Source organism: Excalfactoria chinensis, chromosome 2, assembly GCF_039878825.1.
Source record: "Excalfactoria chinensis isolate bCotChi1 chromosome 2, bCotChi1.hap2, whole genome shotgun sequence".
In the NCBI taxonomy this organism is placed as follows: domain Eukaryota; kingdom Metazoa; phylum Chordata; class Aves; order Galliformes; family Phasianidae; genus Excalfactoria; species Excalfactoria chinensis.
The window spans coordinates 98,216,236-98,234,246 of NC_092826.1; the positions used below are offsets into that span (position 1 = coordinate 98,216,236).

The 18,011-nt window shown below is 41.5% G+C and overlaps 1 protein-coding gene across 1 annotated transcript in view; it reads right to left on the reverse strand.

Moving 5' to 3' along the window:
- Positions 1-3,433: 3,433 nt before the first annotated feature.
- The window catches only part of STAC (SH3 and cysteine rich domain), a 71,734-nt gene continuing 57,156 nt past the window's right edge, over positions 3,434-18,011 (reverse strand). Inside the window, exons 11-13 of the mRNA XM_072328446.1 lie at positions 14,442-14,493; positions 14,185-14,322; positions 3,434-5,962 (exon numbers count right to left, since the gene is read on the reverse strand). Of these exons, the coding sequence (XP_072184547.1) occupies positions 5,864-5,962; positions 14,185-14,322; positions 14,442-14,493 (289 nt within the window). The 3' untranslated portion in view covers positions 3,434-5,863. The remainder of the gene's footprint in view (positions 5,963-14,184; positions 14,323-14,441; positions 14,494-18,011) is intronic.

Consider the following 18,011-nt stretch of genomic DNA (forward strand, 5'->3'; position numbering starts at 1 on the left):
TGGGCAGGCTGGGAAGGGTAGGAGTCTGCCATGTGCTCTGGGGCCAGGGTGTGAGGTGGGGGCTGCTGACATTCTGCCCAGCCCCCCACCCAGGACACAGCTGCAGGAACCCAGGGCATATTGAAGGGGTTGCTTTAGTGCTGCTACTGGGCTGTGTTCTTTAAGTCAGGTTTCACCTTTTGGCTACATCTCAGCTTTCCCTGTTTGTGATGCAAAACTGAAATAACTCTCACAGTCTTGTAGTTTCATGTAGTCAGCCTCTGACCCTACCAGCTGGAAAGCCACTGGTAGCATAGTAATTACTCAGATGATGATTTACTTCATTCTAACAAAGGTAAATGTGTGCTCTCTCTTCACAGTGTGTCTGTGTCACTGACTGGTGCTTCTTTTTGTTGTTGTTGTTGTGTTTTGTTCATTTGAAGCCCCTGGGAATGCACCCTGTCTTTTCCTTCTGAATTCCTCTCCTTCAAGCCTTCAAGGAGATTATTTTCCATACCTCATTATTTCAAGGCACCTGGGTCAAAGAGGTGTGATTTACGTGTTGTTCTGACACTGTTTCCAGGCTGCCCATTTGTATGCAGCATGCAGCCCTGCCTTTGCTGGATGGATCACACAGTTTGGAGCAGTGAGTGCCTTGACTGTGCTCAGTGCATTGCACAGCTGCAGTTCACCCGCCGGTGACTCTGAGTTTATACACTATATGCTTTGTCTAACACAGCTAATACTTGTCAGGGCTACACTTCTCTGCCTATACAGCTCTGTGTCTCAGTACTTGTAGGGCACTAACAACCATCCTAGCCTGGCACTGAGAATATTAAGAGAAGTAAAAATATCAGTTGTGACAGATTTTTAAGGGAATATCCTCTTGCCTTTGGCTTCATGTTACTGAGTACTACTACTGAATGTAATGAATATATAGAGAAGGATATGCATATCAACCTAGCTTTGTATATGAAACATTAAACGAACGTCATCTTATTTGATAGAATGAGTGATGTTAATTTTCCTAGAGCTACTCAAGAAAAGGACATACATCTGAATCTGACACAGCCCTGATATAGTTCTTCCGGGCCTCTTTGTGGTGCGCCTGCCAAGTGCTCATTCCCCAGGCACATGGCAATTTTCTATATAAAGAACAGTTAAAAATAACCCATATACCTCTTAGATTTGGATTTTATTTTTTTATTTTTTTTATTTTTTTCCTATGGAAAACTCAACATTGTGATGATGGCATGTAATCCCACAGGGGAAAGTATATTCACCCTGCTTTGCAAACTGCAACGCTCACAGTCTGGATGGTAATTCGGAACTGCGTTTTTTTCTGAAATGTCTGAAATCAGAAATGAAACACTTGGAACAACCTTCCTGGGACTGCAGTCAGTGCATGGTACTGTTGCCTCCAGGATTTGTGGGCAGGCACTATACTTGGAGAATATATTTCTCCAGGCTAATATTTCCTGTGTTCAGTGTTCTAAATTAAAACATCCTTAGGATCAGTTCAATACTGTATTAAAGTTAAAGGCAACATGTTCTATTGAGAAGGCCATTCTTGTCCACCAGCTTGTAAATGAAAGTCTATATAAAGGAAGCAGGGACTTCCTTTTAGCTCTTTTTTTCATTTCTAATAATATTAATGACTAGTAACTTCTGAAGTGTTCTAAAAAGCATCAAACAAGCACACAATACTCACATATATGTATTATACCTACACGTCCAGAAATCAGGGCTAGGAATTCAACTGTCCTGATACAGAACTTTGCTCTGCAGAGGTCTGCACCCAACTGGCCAAGGCTCTCACGATTGTTGATGGGTAGAAACAGGCACTTGAGAGGCACAATATAACTTAAGCAAAAGCAGAAGGCTTCAGTAGGTCACATGAACCATAATACTGAAGTACCCATAACTCTCTTTTCTGGGGAAGGAGGAAAGCCAATTGATTTACTAGCTTAGCTGTAGACATTTTCAGTTAGATGAGGTAAATTACATCACTGAGTTTTGGAAGAATGATAACAGCAGCCAGCCTTTTCCAACATAATAGATGAACTTCACTCCCTGTGGCATTCAAAGATTTCTTTTTTTTATGGTGGACTTAAATGAGAGAAGATTGATACGGTGAGCTGTATTTATTCGGTGTCCTTTAGGGAAAGAAATGTAATTTGAGTGCTCAGTATATCAGACTTGTCTGCATGCATTTAGGAAAAATGAGTAGGGTTCATTTTCCAAACATTTCTGCCTAATGCCATTTTGGATAACCTTTATGGTCCCCAGTGGTTTCTTTAGAAGGTCACAGTTCTTCCAAGTCTCCAGTGTCATTGCTCACTACTCTCACAGTCTCCTCAGTCTATAATGGAACTCAGTGCAATATTTAGTCAACTGGATCTTGACCAATAATAACAAAGAGAAAGCCTGTGCTGAAGATGCATGGTGTTCATAGAAGTAAGTGTCCTAGTCCCCCTGGTGCAATGTGTGCATCTGACCATGCACTGCAGCATCTGTGGCTGAAATAAGTCACCAAGACAAAGTGGTCAGGTGTTAGAGCAGGATGCTGATACGCTGAGATAGATAACGTGTTGTTTATGGATGGAGTAAATCATGACTCAGGCAGTTCACCCTCAGCTCATATTGGTTGATCTCCCTAGCACTTATGAAAATATTCTGCAGCCAGTTTTATGCTGTGACGAGATGCTGAATGGCTTAAAATATAGTCTGATCTGCCAGAAACAAGTGATTAGGATGACTGTGCTGCAAAACTTCACTCTGAGTCTATGCATGCTACATACATTACAGAAGAACCGCTTCAGAAATGGTTTGCTAAATATGGCAAATGCAAGTGCTGTAGATTTGAAATGGCAATGCTCAGTGATGTCTGTTGCTGATGACTGTAGTAAATGCTCTCTGAGGTGTCTGACTGAAAATGATAGCGGCTGATGCAAAGAAGCCAAGAAACATACACTTCTATTCTCCTTCCAACCATTGCACATTCTTTATTAAGCAGAATATTAAGTGTGAACAGTATCCATCTCCTAAAGTTCAAATCTTCTGAGGAAACGTCAGATAAATTCCACTCCAGCTTCTTCTAACTGCTTGCTAACTCAGTATCTATTGCAAACTGCATATGGTAGGAAAAGAAAATAATGGGACACTCATCTGGATTCAGAGTAAGGCATCCAAAATTAATTTGAGGAAAATGTCCTCAATTCAGCAAAGTGCTTCAGCTTTAAGCGTGCAAATAGCCAATGAATCACATGCTTAAAGTAAGACTCATGTATGTGCTTCTTGCTAAATTAGGCATAAATTACATCTCCATATCGAACAGCAGCAAAAACCCAGTAAAAAGACAAAACAAAACACACAAAGGAAAGTTAACCATGAAAGCTTTGGTTCAGAAGCAATGCTTGCTCAGATGTAATGCAGTCAACGTAGGGTTTGTTTTGTTTTACTCAATCACTTTATTGTTTATTGCTCAGTATCAAAAGGAATCAAACTGACATTGATTAAAGGCCATTGTGAGTTGTAGGTAATATTCATATCTTTGAATTCTTTGAATTCCTTCTTTCTTGATGCACATTGTAGGGATAACTTAAAATCATAGAAGACTCAAATAGGGAATCACAGTATGATGCAATCATGTAAACAATAGCACATATGTATAGATTAATACAGATTTCCTTTGCCCACTTGTCAGGTCTGATCAAAAATAGCAAATATTTCAATTCTAACAAACATTTGAGTTTTTTGTTTGAACTGGTGAATACATATATATAAATCATATAAAGCAGAGTGGATTATCATGACTTTTTGTCTTGATCTTTAAGGCGTGTCAGAATCCTCCCTCTTCCCACTAAGTTTACTGGTTGCTTAGAAGAATGAGCTGAGAAATGTTCATTGTTTGCTCTGTAGGAAAGCCATTTATGAATTGCTGATATTCCCATAGAGGGAGATATGAAATCAGATACTTTTGATCAGCTAGAAGGATGTGAATTATCGGTGTAGACCATTTGTATTACGAAGGATGATGTTTCAGCATCAACCCTGTAACTTCCTCCTCGGCAATTAAGTGATAAGTAAGAGTTGCAAAATGTGCCTCTAAGAGGCTGCAGCCTGATCTGCTCTGTGAGCTTCTGGTCATGTGTAGCACAACACTGGATTTAATAAGGCTTTGCATAAGGTCAGCTGTTGGGCATCCCAACTATGAGACCTGGGCTGTGCAACACGGATTCAAACGGCCTCAGTATAAGGAAGCAGAACAGACAGCATCTTTTTAGACATAGTGTCAGCTGTGCAAAGGCCTGTACTAACCTGGCAGCATCTGGATTTCTTCTTGCAGTGTTGGCATTCAGGGCATCCATTTGTGGCTAATTGCAGCAGTATTAAAAACTGGCAGTCCATCTCAGGCTGGTCAAATAAGGCTTGAATTCACCAGGGAGCTTTGGGACAGGACTTAATCTCTATGTCATAATACATACTAAGCTGTTTAAGTGTATTTGGTGCAATTACGTCTAATTAAGTACTTGGAAATCAGGTTTGCTGTTTTGAAACATCATAAGGCCCCTGCTCTGCAACAGGATTGGCACCGGCTGATCTGTGTAAGTTGGTCCAAATCCACCAGTCCCACAGATCTTATACCTCAAACATACTTGAAAATGGAGGCTCACATGGACAAACCAGACCTGTCTGTTTAGTTGCACTGGGTCTGAGGGGGCTTACAGGAGGCTCACAGTTGTTAATGCCAAGGAGGTACTCATGTGATTGAGTGATGAATCTGTAAAACTAATCTAGCAAATGAAGATGACGACTTTGTTGGGTGAAGACAATGCTAAGACACTTAGTGCCTTACTGTCACAAGTTCTGGATTTCAATACCATCTTCACTTCTGTGTGCGGTCTGTCCTTTCCTAGTGTTTTCAGTCTTTCAGGGGGTTGGTTAACTGTCTTATTTTTTTATAAACAGGATTAATATATAAAATCTTGTAAGTGCAATAAACACAGAAAGATACAAAACATTTCAAGCCTGTGGCACTTTCCCAGCATTCCTCCCATTTTCTGCCTCACCAGGTAAGGGTGCAGGAAACACAGAGGGACACTTCCAAAAAGGCTCTTGAATTGGAGGGCAGGCCATTTTCGGGAGCTATGAGAGCAGCCATCACACCTGGCACACGCTGAGAGCTTTTGTTTGTATACAGAGAAAACAAAGGACATACAAGGTTGCTACTCTTTCATAAGGTAAGATTACACAGAAAGAGAAAGCTGCTGACCTCCAGGGCACAGTGCACTTCTTGAACTGACGTCCACATGGTGACTCCAAACTGCTTTGATATGAGACTAACATCAGGAATAAACGCTTAAACTGGTTGGTTGATACAGTGGACAGAACTGTAGAACTACAGCCACACTTTACCACAAGCATTGGGCTGTAGTACGAGCACAGTTGTTTGACTTGTATTTGTCCCTCCCTCCCAAACACACATCTCCAACAAGAAAGTAGTCCAACAGTTCTCTAAGACACAAGAACGAGACTTGAGTTTAGTCCTTCAGAACAGCTGTCTGTTTCCATCAGGGTTGCAATAGCCATCCTGCATCAGAAATCAGCCCAGACTTCTTTTTCTTACCTTTTTCCTATTAGTTTCCAAGGGCCTCTCATTTCCCTGTTGGTTTCTGACTATATTTTCTTTCAATCATTCCACTTTTCTAATTTCTTAGTGTTGCTGCGGCAGTCTAAATGTCTTTTTCTTCTTGTAGTTGCAGTTTTCCCACTGTTTCCCTGAACATCTGCAAGACAGCCCATCTGGGTTGACACAGTGTGAGATGAGGCAGACAGGCATTGCCAACAAAGGGCTCCTACTGCAGCAAGCGGGCTGTTGCAATCAGATGTTTTCTAAGATGTCTATGGGGACAAAGCCTTTCTTCTTCCCGCTGTATACTTTGATGAAGCCATCGTGTTCCTTTTCTGAAGTCACGCAAATCTGGATGCAAAGAAGGTAGGAAAACAAAAATCTATTTCCCGTGATGAAGAAACAAGTCATTGAAGTAAAGTCTACTTATTTGGTAGGCTGGACACTGTGCTAGTAACTTCTATAGGCAGAAGAATCCTTTTTAGGCTCACTGTTTTAACAAGAAACTCAAAGTCATATGTTCAGAGTGCTACCAATTCCCCCTGACTCTCTGAAGTGCCACATATAAATGAGAGACATTAAAATCATTAACACCCTCATACAGGATCAAATATTTTGAAGCTCAATTTATGACTTCAACCTACTGTAACTATCATGATTTAGTTGTCTGTGTATGAGAGATGTGGGTAATTCAGATCACGAGCTATCAAGCTATCAGGCTCCCTCAGCAGCTGATGAAAAACAATCACAGTGCCAAGGTGGGTCACTCATAGCAGCTGATCTGAATGCAAGCATATTCTCTTTGGAATATTTAAGGAACCCAGGTGCTTCTCAGATGGGTAATGAGTTATGTTATTCACTCAGCTCTCTAACCTGCAGATGCCCATGTCTATTTTGGATACCAAAGTATGTGACCTGAATACAGCTCTGCGAGTGTGTTTGCACAACTACTGTGCCCAACAGAGGTAATCGTGATGGAAACTGTATGGTCTTCACAACAGTGCAAGCACTACATCATGTTAAGGATCTGCATTTCCTACAGACCTTTATGAACTCAGGTATTTCCACTTTAGGGCCAATCTGAGACTACTTTGGCAATAGACGAGCCATTTGAAAGCACTAGTACTTTGGACTGGGCACTTGAGCACAGAGGCATAAAAATTAAGACTTTTTTTTTCAAACATCTGTACCAAAGAAAGATATTTTCCTATTATTCAATTACAGTTTAAAAATAGGCAAAAATTTGATGGTGCTACTGAGATCAACTCACTGATTTCTCGTGATGAAAGTGCCAGGTCTTTTAAGCCCTGTATCTGGATTAATACTCACAAAGGCTGTATCTGATGGATGTTTACAGTGTTTAGTTACAGCAATTCAGAGAGTATGAAATGACCCCAAATGGCTAAAAACATTTCTGACTAAATGTGTTTCAGCACGACTCTTACAAATTGTGCAGTGACACCTAAATAACATATCTCAACTGTGGGTCGGATTGTCCTCTGATTGCTACATGCCTAAAATTTGCTAGCAATACTGATGCTGCTAGTGGGAAATGAAAGGATATATGAAGGAGGCAAAGATGTTTCATATTTGCCATCTCCAGTATTTGGAAATGGTCAGGTACATCTCTATAGCTGAAAAAACGGGTTTGGAAAACACACGTGTTCATTAATATTCTTAGGCTATCTACTTAATTCTAATTGAATTGCATTCCCGGGGCAGAATGCCTGAGCACACCAGTAGAGTTGACATCCAATTAAAGCAAAATAATGTATTGTTGTTTGGGCTAAATCACACAGAAAGAGAGGGAGAAGTATGTAATTGATACTGTTTTTGTTCAGGTACTGTTGCAAAAGAGTCAAGTTAATTTTGTGTGATGAATCCCTAGCACAGTAGCAGCTCCCTAGGCAGTCGCATCATCACTTGAAGCAGGAACGTGTGAAACAGAGGTATATGGGAAGATTCTTCTGAGTATCATGAGATGTTGGTCTGTCTTTGAGGAAGACTATGAAAACCTCAACAACTAGAAAAAAAGCCTAGAATGGAGCATGAGTTTAAGGTTAAATGAGCATAGCAGAGTGTCCAAAAGTAGGGAAGAAGATCTTGATTGAAAGATGCCCATTCTCAGTTGATCCCTGCGTGGGAAAATAAACTTTTGTAGGCTCTCCGTAATGGACCTGGCTTGTTAAAAGGAATGCCTGACTCCATCACTATGTTACCTCCTAACTAAAAAAGTCTGACAGACTCTTCCCTGATGTCTTGCACTGGAAGCAGAATGATTTGTGGACAAAAGAAAAACACAGAACTTTCTGAACAGAGGTTTTCTTTATCCTTGGAGTGGAAAAAGGACATCAGATTTGAACTTTAAAAATTGTTTTCATTCTGCTGCTGCTATTCAAGCTCTCCTCGATATCAGTGGGAATGCTCTGCTCTAGCAATAGCTTTAGATCTTCACTGGCTATGTGGGAAACAAGGTCTTTCTGCAAGATTTTGTCTCGCTCCCCATACTAATACATTAATACATTAATCAGTCTGCACCCTCACAAATTCCAGCTGAAGTTCTCTCACACTAATACTCTAAGCCCTGCATGTGCCAGCCCCTGAATGACAGAAGCTTTTCCCACTCTTTCCCAAAGACATGTGAAAGGCAGGTTGAGCCTGGCTGCAGTATAACACACTTTACTAGTATGGTACAAGTCAGGAGTTCTCCAGGTCTATAGCAGCTGCTGGAGCTTTGCACAGCTCTGGAGATGCTCCAGATTCTGCACTTTCAGAAAGGAGGGAATGCAACCCCACCTTTGGCCACGTTTGTCCTCATCACCTATTGTGAGTGCTACCAAGGTTTTCATCCACAAGCCTTGGGATCTGGGTTTCTTAGGCGGGTGTAAATCAGGAGGTGTACAGAGTTTTGGGCTCCATCTGATGAATCAGCTGTCACTGAGGACTAGCCCTGGTGACAGCAAGTGTGATGGTTTTGAAGGCACAGCATGCCTAAGCTGCCATCAGACACCCACAGTTCACTGCATCCAACTGGAAACTGCTTGAAATGACAGCTACTCAGGCTGGCATGTTCTGGGGGCAAGGTGGCTGAGCAGTTATTCCCCTGTGAACTTGGCAGCTACACAAATGAGACAAACAGCGTGCTTTTTTTTTTTTTCTTTAGAAAGAAAATAGAAAGTGCCCTGGCTCAAGAGTTTATTAATGGAGTAAGCCGTGGGATAAGCAATCACATCTCAGGCTATTTCTCAGTCATCAAGGGATCTACAGAAATAACTGAAAGCGGGATCTGGTATTATAAAGTCACTTTCTCACTCTTTCATCTCGTTTATCTAAAAAAAAACCAAACAAAATAAACACACAAGAAAAATAAAGAAAACAACTGCTCAGATCCTGACTGATGTCTAAACTTGTCAACATCTGCCCTTGGAATTTCTTTATCCCTCAGCCCTCAGCAGGGGACATACAAGCAATCAGGAAATGATCCTTCAAGCTGCGATCCGAACTCTTCTGTGTTTCTAAGTCCTGTAGCAAATTCTCTTTGTCCCTGAGTAACTTTGAACTTGCTCTAGTTTTCTGTAGCTGTCTTTTGCTTATCTTCTCTTTCACATATTTAACCTGTCTGTCAGTAACAGGCTAGTTCTGATGAGACAGGCATTTGCTTACGAGGATAGCACAGCTTCAAGAGCTGTTCTGGAGTCTGGAGACACAGCCAGGTCAAGAGGTCTGAAAGCTCACGCCTTCTGCTTGTATCTAGGAGTGACAGCACAGGGACATGATGAGTTTCCACATCTGCTTCTGTCTATGCACTGAAATTCTTGCCTAAAAGTAAGCTCTGTAGATGGAAATGATAGGTAACTCAGTTCTTATGCTAATTTGGCTACAATGTAAAGTATGATGACAGGTTTTATATCAGCTGCTTCACTAGCTTTCGGACCAAGAACACCAGCTTGTTCTTCATATGACATTTGTTCAGGGTTTTAAAGATGACCTGGATACAAAATGTGCTGTGCTCAGGTACTAAACTCTTCTACAACTTGTGTGCCACTCAGTGTCTCTGAGTGAATGTCCCAGTTAAACAAGACGAGCATCAGTGCAAATGTGAGATAGCTGCAGAGAAAGACCCTTTTTCCTTCAAGCCTAACTGTGAAGGGTAGCATCTATTGCAGGGGAGGATAACTTCAGCATTGCTTTCCAATCTGGGTTTGTTTCAGTAGTGCAACTGATTTTCAAAGGCAGCTGAGTCATTCTTTAAGAAGTTCATCCCCTTCTGGAGTACGTCAGGATGAAAAATGTGGGGACCTAGTGTGACTCCCAGGCAGCAAGGTGAAAAGCCAGACACCAAAAAAACCTATGAACTAATGAGAAGACTTGAGGCAGGTGAATCCCCTGGGATTGGAGACCCAGGCTGCAGTCCTGCTCTGTTGAGTCCAGGCTACAGGATAAGAGCCTGTGCCTGCATCCAAGTCCATTTCTGTGCTCTTCTCAGGGGGCTGGATCAGATCTGAATGTAGCTGCCGATATACACATACCTAAAAGCCACTCATTCTGAAATGGGAGCAACTGGGTGCAGGGGAATGATGCCCTGGGGACAGCAAGGCTGACAGCACTGGTTTGGAAGCTGAAGCCATCACAGCTATGGCCTTTTTTGCAGTCATTGTGGAACCTGGATGGGAGATGCTTCCTGCAACAGGGATAGTTTTCATCAGCGACAGTTATAGAACACATCCTTTGCAAAATGGATCTGTTGCACTGACCTTTATGTAAACTCACAGTCCACATTTGGATGAGGCGGAGAGTTTCTGATTGTTAATCTCATTATAGATGTCGTGGCTGGGGTCATTTCTGTTTCACAAGATCACTTGTGCAATTCAAAATCAATAGTGTTATTTAATCACAAAGAGCCCGGTCCTAATGTGGTTTATATTTGTATGCCTGTAGACGTCAGAGGGGCTGCCAGTAAAGGGTGTGAGCAGGGTTTTCTTAAAGGGGGCATTTCCTGTATTTAATTAGGATACTAGAAGAGAAGGAGCAGCAGACATTCAAACAATAGAATGTTATATCTTCTTTAAAAACAAGGCTAAGTCTGCCTTTCTCCTGCACATATCAGATTGAGCCCTACAGCGCCCAGCCGCCTTCTACACTGGTTTCAGGATCTGTCAGCACACCCTGAACTCCAAATGTTGCTGTCTCTGAAGCAGTACTGCTTATTCCCAGGCCGAGTTTCATTTTCCATAATGAATTTTTCAAGGAAACCTTTGTGAAGATAAACCCGTGCATCTTGCATAAGACGTGCAAATGTGCTGCTTTGTTTTCCCCTCAGTCTTGTTGATTGTCCTACTTGTCCCTGAGTACTGGCCTTGCCAGAAGAATCTGCGTGCAGCTGAAAACCCAACACGCTATTCACAGGACATGAAAACAACAAATGATTCCAGAGAAAGCCTCACCTACTGTGCTTCAAACTTTGAAAATGTCTCTGCTTGCCTGAAATGGAACCATAGATTCCTTTGTGTAAAAAAAAAAAAAAACCATCTTTTTTTTTTGCCTTTTTCCTTACAAATACAGACTCTCAACTCGAGGACATTCACGTAAGGTAAAAAAGAGATGGAGACCTACAGTATAAACCATGGATGTTATTAACCATTATACTGAAAATTCATATTAAAGGCACAGGATAAGTTTTCCTGTTCACCTTCATTGTAAGAATGGCTCTGAACTCCTGTAAAAACCCTGCAGAATTTCCCCCAGTGAATTAACACAATAAAATGAAGACAATCTGCCATACTATAGCTACAGGAATTTATGAGACCAGTTAATGAGTTTTTCTAGCTAAAGTGAGACTTGACAGGAATTAGTAGCAATGAATAATTTCTCCTCCTTGCTAATCTAAAACAAGCCAGTGCTTTGCATGTAGTACATATATTGTGCTCCCAGGATTCCAAATGCTGTGAGACAGCTAAAATGGCTGCTTAGATCCCACAGAAATCCCCAAGCAGAATGAAAAAAAAAAAAGAAAGAACTATGCAGAACTTTTTCCAGAAGTCCTATTCAGATGATTTTCTTCTTTTTCTTTTTTTTTCCATGCCCTCCCTTATGTTTAACTCTCTCAGTGGGAGAAATAAACACTGAGGAAATAAAGGATAAAAAATAAGAGAACTACCTGGAGAAAAAAGGAAGGAAATTTGAACTTGGAAATATAAAATAATTGTTTGAAGTAAAAAAATCCTGGTAAAAAATATGTTTTATTTCATGGCAAATATTGTTGTTCCTCAGGAAAGGAAGCATTGTTCTGCTACAAAAGGAAAAAAGAAAGGGCAATAAATGGTGCCCTTGAGGAGGTGATCTCTGAGGCAGGCACAGGTCCTGTGGTCTGGTCTGGCTTTGGGTGTCCCTGTGCCCACGGCCCTATGCTGATGCAACCAGATGTTGACCCTGTGCAGGTTGCCAGCCGTCACTGGGGACTGTCACAGGAAGCTCACCCCCTGTATGGGACGACAGGGGCAAGCAGATGAGTTTCTGGAACACATTCAACCTCAAAATTACTCAAAATGGCCTTGAAGTTCCTTGAACGTCCCCTGTTTAAGATCATTTGTGTGAGGACGGAACAGGTTCTCACCACCCTGTGCTCATATGCTGGTTCAGCCTTGTCTCTGGCCCCTTGCTTTAACCAGATTTTTATTTCATGTTTGCCCTCAGCATCTCTCTGTGTTAGAAAGGTCTAAAAAAGAAAAAAAAAGAACCAAAAAATAAAATAAAATAAAAATAAATAAAAGAAGAAAAAAAGAAGAAAAAAGGGGGATGGACAAATAGGATGGATTCATAATCCCATTTTTACCACCTGCCCTACCACAGACAATGCCTCCCTCCTCACTGCAAACTCCATTGTGAGCCTATTATGATCTAGGGAACAATAGGAAGCTTTTGTGCTCAGATGCTGCTGCCAGACCTGCCCACTTAAAAACTCTGGTCTTGTGAGAAATGAGGCAAGAAACTGCACCCTCACTGTCTGCAGGAGCAGCCACACTGACATAGTGGATATGGTGTGCCTGCTGACAAGAAAGGACTCAGACTGCAACTCTTCCTTTGTGCTGGCAAGCAAATCTCCACGCTCCCATTTCCTCAAGCTTCTGCACTGTTAATCCTAGAGCACAAAAGGTGCCAAACCTCCAGTCTGGCTTTGGTAATGATTTCTTCCCTGTGTGCACAAATATAAACAATAAAAAGAAGAGCTGGGTAAAAAAAAAAAAGTTAGGCACATTATCTCTTTCCAGTAAATTAAGGGCTGCCAAATGTACTAAGCGCACAGCGCAGTTAAAATGCATTCCTGTTACTGTATACTATGCCTTCCTTAAAAAGCTGTGTATATTTAAGGACTGTTAGCGTTAGTGTATTATGCTGCGCCACAAGGCAGCAGCAAAGGTACGAGTTAACCTTACCCACTGCTGGAGTGAAGTATTACAAAAGTTCTGCATGGAAAATATGTAGTCCTGGAGTCCACCCTAATGCTGATTTCTGCTCCACTTTGCTAAAATCAGTGGTTTTCCAGGCACTGTAAGGAAAACACCTCCTGGTGATGGGATATACACTGCCAAGGGAAGGGAAGGTGAAACAAAACTGGGCTTCACAAAATACAGTGATAGAAAGCCAGCTTCCTGTTTTGTGTAGGGTTTGGAGGACTCAGCCTCTGGGTTGTCCCCAGCCAGCCGTCCTCACATCCACATGACCCTATGCTGTAAACCTTACTGTTCTCCATGCAAGTTTTGAGCCAAATTCTTCTCTCACTTTCCCCCAGCAAACATTTATAGCAGCATTATCAGATAAACTAAAAAAGTCCAGTAAAAATTCTGCTTGCAAGTGTACTTAAAGTCAGATCAGAGGCACACTGCATAATGGTGGCTGTGGCTTCCACATTGTGAATCCACCCAAATAACCTGAGGTAGAAGGAACTACTAAAAATATGCCAGGTGAATGGACTTTGTGAATCTTCACTGTATGTGGTGTACTATAACTTCCACATGCTGCTTAAATTATGCCTTGTAGAAAGGATGTGTAAGTAGCATCACAAGCCATTAATGTCTAAAGATATTTTACAACCAGTGAATAAGGGATAAAGTTAAGATTTACAGTTTTTTCATTGATGTCTTAACTCTGCTCCTGCTGAAGCTGAAGCAATGTGCTGTGTTAATGTTTAGGTAAGGTAAGGTCTGGGAAGGGAGCTACTCTGTGTTATTAGATCAGCTCCAATAGCATGGAGGAAAGCAGACAATGTGTTAAGCACTCAGGTCTACCCCTACAACTCTATTTTCCAAGCTGTCCTTCTGAGGTCAGCAGGCAACACATAAATATCTTTATGAACATCTGTAAGTCTGAAAACTTAGGCCACAATAAACAGGGAGAATGTGTTAGCTGGTTATAGATCATTACCCTGTAAATTGTAAATCTTGAAAACATAGCTGAACTGCAGCAAACAGCATCTGTTTGTGTGCATTTTGCACCTTCCCTCTGGTCACATCAGTTTGACTGTTGGATGCTCAAGTCTGGTGAGAATTCAGCCCAGTGGGTCCCCTTGCATTTACCTGGTTCTCTTTCAGAGTTATCTGTCCCTGCTCCTTGCAGCCAATGAATGTCCTGATACATCTGTAAATCTTCTCATCATGTTGCACTCTTTGAACAAAGTTAGCAGGAAAAAATCCAGTTCTGTCGTCAATTTTTCCCTGTGGAGAAAATGTATTGACAGAAGAAAGCTGTTAGTAGCTTTAATACAAGTTCAGTATTGAAAATAATGTATTTTTCCCTTTGGAAATGAGACAGATGCAAAATAATTAGCACGTACCTTCCACCAGTCTTCATTGGAGTCTTCCAGAAGAGTGATCATATCCCCTGGCCTGTAATTAGAAGAGGAAAAGTAGATCAGCATGACTCTTAATAGTGATGCTGCATCAGCTCCCACAGTTATCTTCTAATAGGAAGCCGGTCCTTCCTTGGTCATTTCATCAGAGCATTTACTGTGGGTAGACTCAATGAGGGAGCAAGGTTTTCTTAAATCATACTCAGTAATGTGGAAAGAGAATTGCTGTACATTGAGGCTAGATCTTTATTGTGAGAGCACCTTCTGTGAACAGGAATTTCTCCTTCCTGTTTAATAAGAAACTGCTTAAAATGCTGTCCCTATTTGTTACAGGCATTATCTTGTTACTTCAAGATATTTTGCATTGTTGGGACACACTACTTTATCATCTGTGTTTTCAAGCTGTGATTGCAGAAGGAAGGCAGCAGGAAAATGGTTCTATTTAACTGACAAAGGCAATTAGTCAGCAGGGATATAATTCTGCCCAGGAATGTCTTTTTTTCCTTTTTTTTTGAATGGGACATATTTACCTCTATAATGCACAGTGCAGGGTTGTAATTGCTAAGTATCAGCATCCAGCTGACTAGTTTCAAAGCAGAGCTAAGAGAATAATTTGGCTGGAAATGCTAATAGTGAAACATGCCGAGCTGGTTTCGTACAGGTAGTTGAACAGTTATTTGACTTCCTTTCCCCCATTGGTGGCACTTCATCAACATTATTGTGTAATTATAATTGCACCGTGTTGCAGGATGTAAGTGGCAGCCCATTTGCAAAATGGATTAACCCCAGAAATTTGTCTGCTTGATAAGAGGCATCTCTTTGATCTTAATAAAATTAATGGTTGACCCCTAATTATTCAGTTTCCCTTGCATGTCATGTTAGTCTCCTTGTATCAGTGAGGTATCAGCACAAGAGTCTGACAACACATTGAGAACATGTGATAAATAGAGAATTTAATGGGCTCTTGCAGAACACACATAGAAGACATGCACTTGTCCAGCTGGAGAGCTTCTCTGGTCTACTTGCCCAACAGTTATCACTGCTGCAGACAAATGGAGATACAGGAATTTAGTCTTTCCTCTAACATAGTGGGGTTTGATCCTGAATTTTTAGGTTTCAAAGGTGCTATCAATAAGGCAAAAGAGTAGTCTTTGCCCTCCTTGGGAAGCTGTTCTCATTGTGTTTGGAATAATTGAATGTTCTTGCTGTGAGAAAGGAATTTAGAGAAAAAGGATGACTTGTTACCCTTGTGGTAAAAAGTTTCTTCCATAGGAAAGGACATCCAATTCCAGTTAGTATTTAATATAAGGTACTTGGGTTTTGAAGGAGCCCAGTGCGGCACTCCAAAGTGAACAGGCTGTAATGCTACTGGCATCCTGACACTGCAAGGAGGAACTTTTTCATCTTCAACAAGAAGGATTTAGAGAATTCAATCTTTTAAACACCTTCCAGCCTGGTAGCTAGAAAAAAACTTAGAAGAAAATACATTTCAGGTTATCAGAGGAAGAGGGTAACTGAACCTGAAGTCTTCCACATCAGTGGTCTGAGCACTGAGATTTTACATGCAAAGCTTGCAAATGTAGCTGATAATTTTCAGTACAGGACTAACACTGATGTCTCTAATCTCCTAAAAGGATTCATAAATAGAAGTCCCAAGTGAACCTATATTATTTTTCCTGCTTAGACTTAGGCTGCAATATCCCTGATGAGGGGCAACCCGCTTGGTGTTCACTGCTTGTTGAAATGGCTCTCTGGTCTTACCCTATTATTTTTCCTCTGCATCACAGCCCTGGACAAGTGCTCTGCTCTACATCAGTGTTCTAGATTTCAGTAGGTGCCAAGATAGGTGTTTATCAGTGCAGTATCTGACATCCAGAGTGCTTTACTGCAGAACTTGCTTTAAACTTGCTTTACTGCAGAACACTTTAACATATGGCCATCTCTTAGAATAAGCTTGTTATTGGACTACCCTTTTTTACTGAAGCCAGAGCTCTGGAGAACAAGACTGACTGCTTCCGCTGCTGAGGAAGGAAGAAATCAAGGTTGTGTCAAATACTAATTGCTGCTGAAATAAGGACTGTCATCGCTCAGCTGCAGCAGTCTGCTGCCCATTGCATGCCCTCAAATGTGAGCTCAAATCTCCACAAATCTCTCTTAACATTTCCTTCCAGCTCATCTCCTTCCTCTGCTAGTTCTCTTCCTTCTGTTAAGATGATCAGTGTCCAGTCGATCCCTGGCTGCCAGGATAGTATATATCAAGTCTTGATAATAATGCTGTGCTGAACCCATCCCAGGAAACTTAACTTTGCTGAATGAAAATTCATCCAAATAACCTGAATCCTTCCCTGCAGATACCAAACTGCATTACTAGCTATTTGGCATCACTTATGAAACAGTGTTAATCCATGTATTAGTAAATTTCAGGTCATGGGACAGATAACTTTGCTGCAGCCTGGTGACGCTATTCCAAAACCTGGCTCTTGTCTCCATGGAAAGAGTCTGTCAGTAATGACTGTTCAAGTTGTAGGCCATTGGTTGTTCTGGCCTTCACTGGGAGGGACAGGGGAATTTTGGGGAATGATGCATTTTCTGGTTTTCTGTGTCTGGCTTAGGATGCCAGAGCAGGTGTGTCTGAATGTTCTTCACTAGGAGAGTGGTTAGGTCCTGGAACAGGCTGACCAGGGAGGTTGTGGATGCCCCGTCCTTGGAGGTGTTTAAGGCCAGGTTGGATGGGGCCCTGGGCAACCTGATCTAGTAAAGGTGTATGTTTGGTGGCCCTGCTAGGCAGGGGGGTTGGAACTACATGATCCTTGAGGTCCCTTCCAACCCGGGTCATTCTGTGATTCTGTGACTCTGTGATTCTGTGATTCTGTGAATGGAGTTCCTCTTCATGGGAAAACTGCTCAGGCTGAAATACAGCCGTAAAGGAGCAGGATGCAAAGTGGGATCCTTCAAGCAGAAAGGCTGGCAAGTTGCACTACAGGTCACCATAGCCTGTGGTTATTTCCTGAAGAGCTGTCATGCCTACAATTGTGATCAGAAAATGCTAGCAGAACAGAATGATAGGGAAACTTGTCATTTCTGCCTTACGTCCCACCCATTCTTTCCAGAGCAATGAGAAGATACAGCTGGATATACTAAAAATGAGATGCTGGCAACTGGGGCATTTCTCTGTTAATTCCTTAAATTTTGCATCAAGTGCATGACTGTTATCATGTAGGGAATGCCTTGGAAAGAACTGACACATTTGAAGTCAACAGCTCTAGCAAGGCCCTCAAAATATCAACAGCATGAGTCAATCTTATTGCACTCAAAGAAAAGATGCTCTTACACTTTGGTGGGTTTGGATTAGATCCTGCAATGCTAGAAACTGATGCAGAACTGAGGCAGGAAGTGTTAAAAACTAATAATTGACAAGGATGCTTTGTGAAGCTCAGGATGTATTTTCTAGTGTGAAAAAAAAAAAGAATGCCATCCAGCAGCTGGACATCATTCTTTTTTTCTCATCCATAATCTAAATGGGAGGGAAAAATCAAACAGGACTTGCAAAACGTT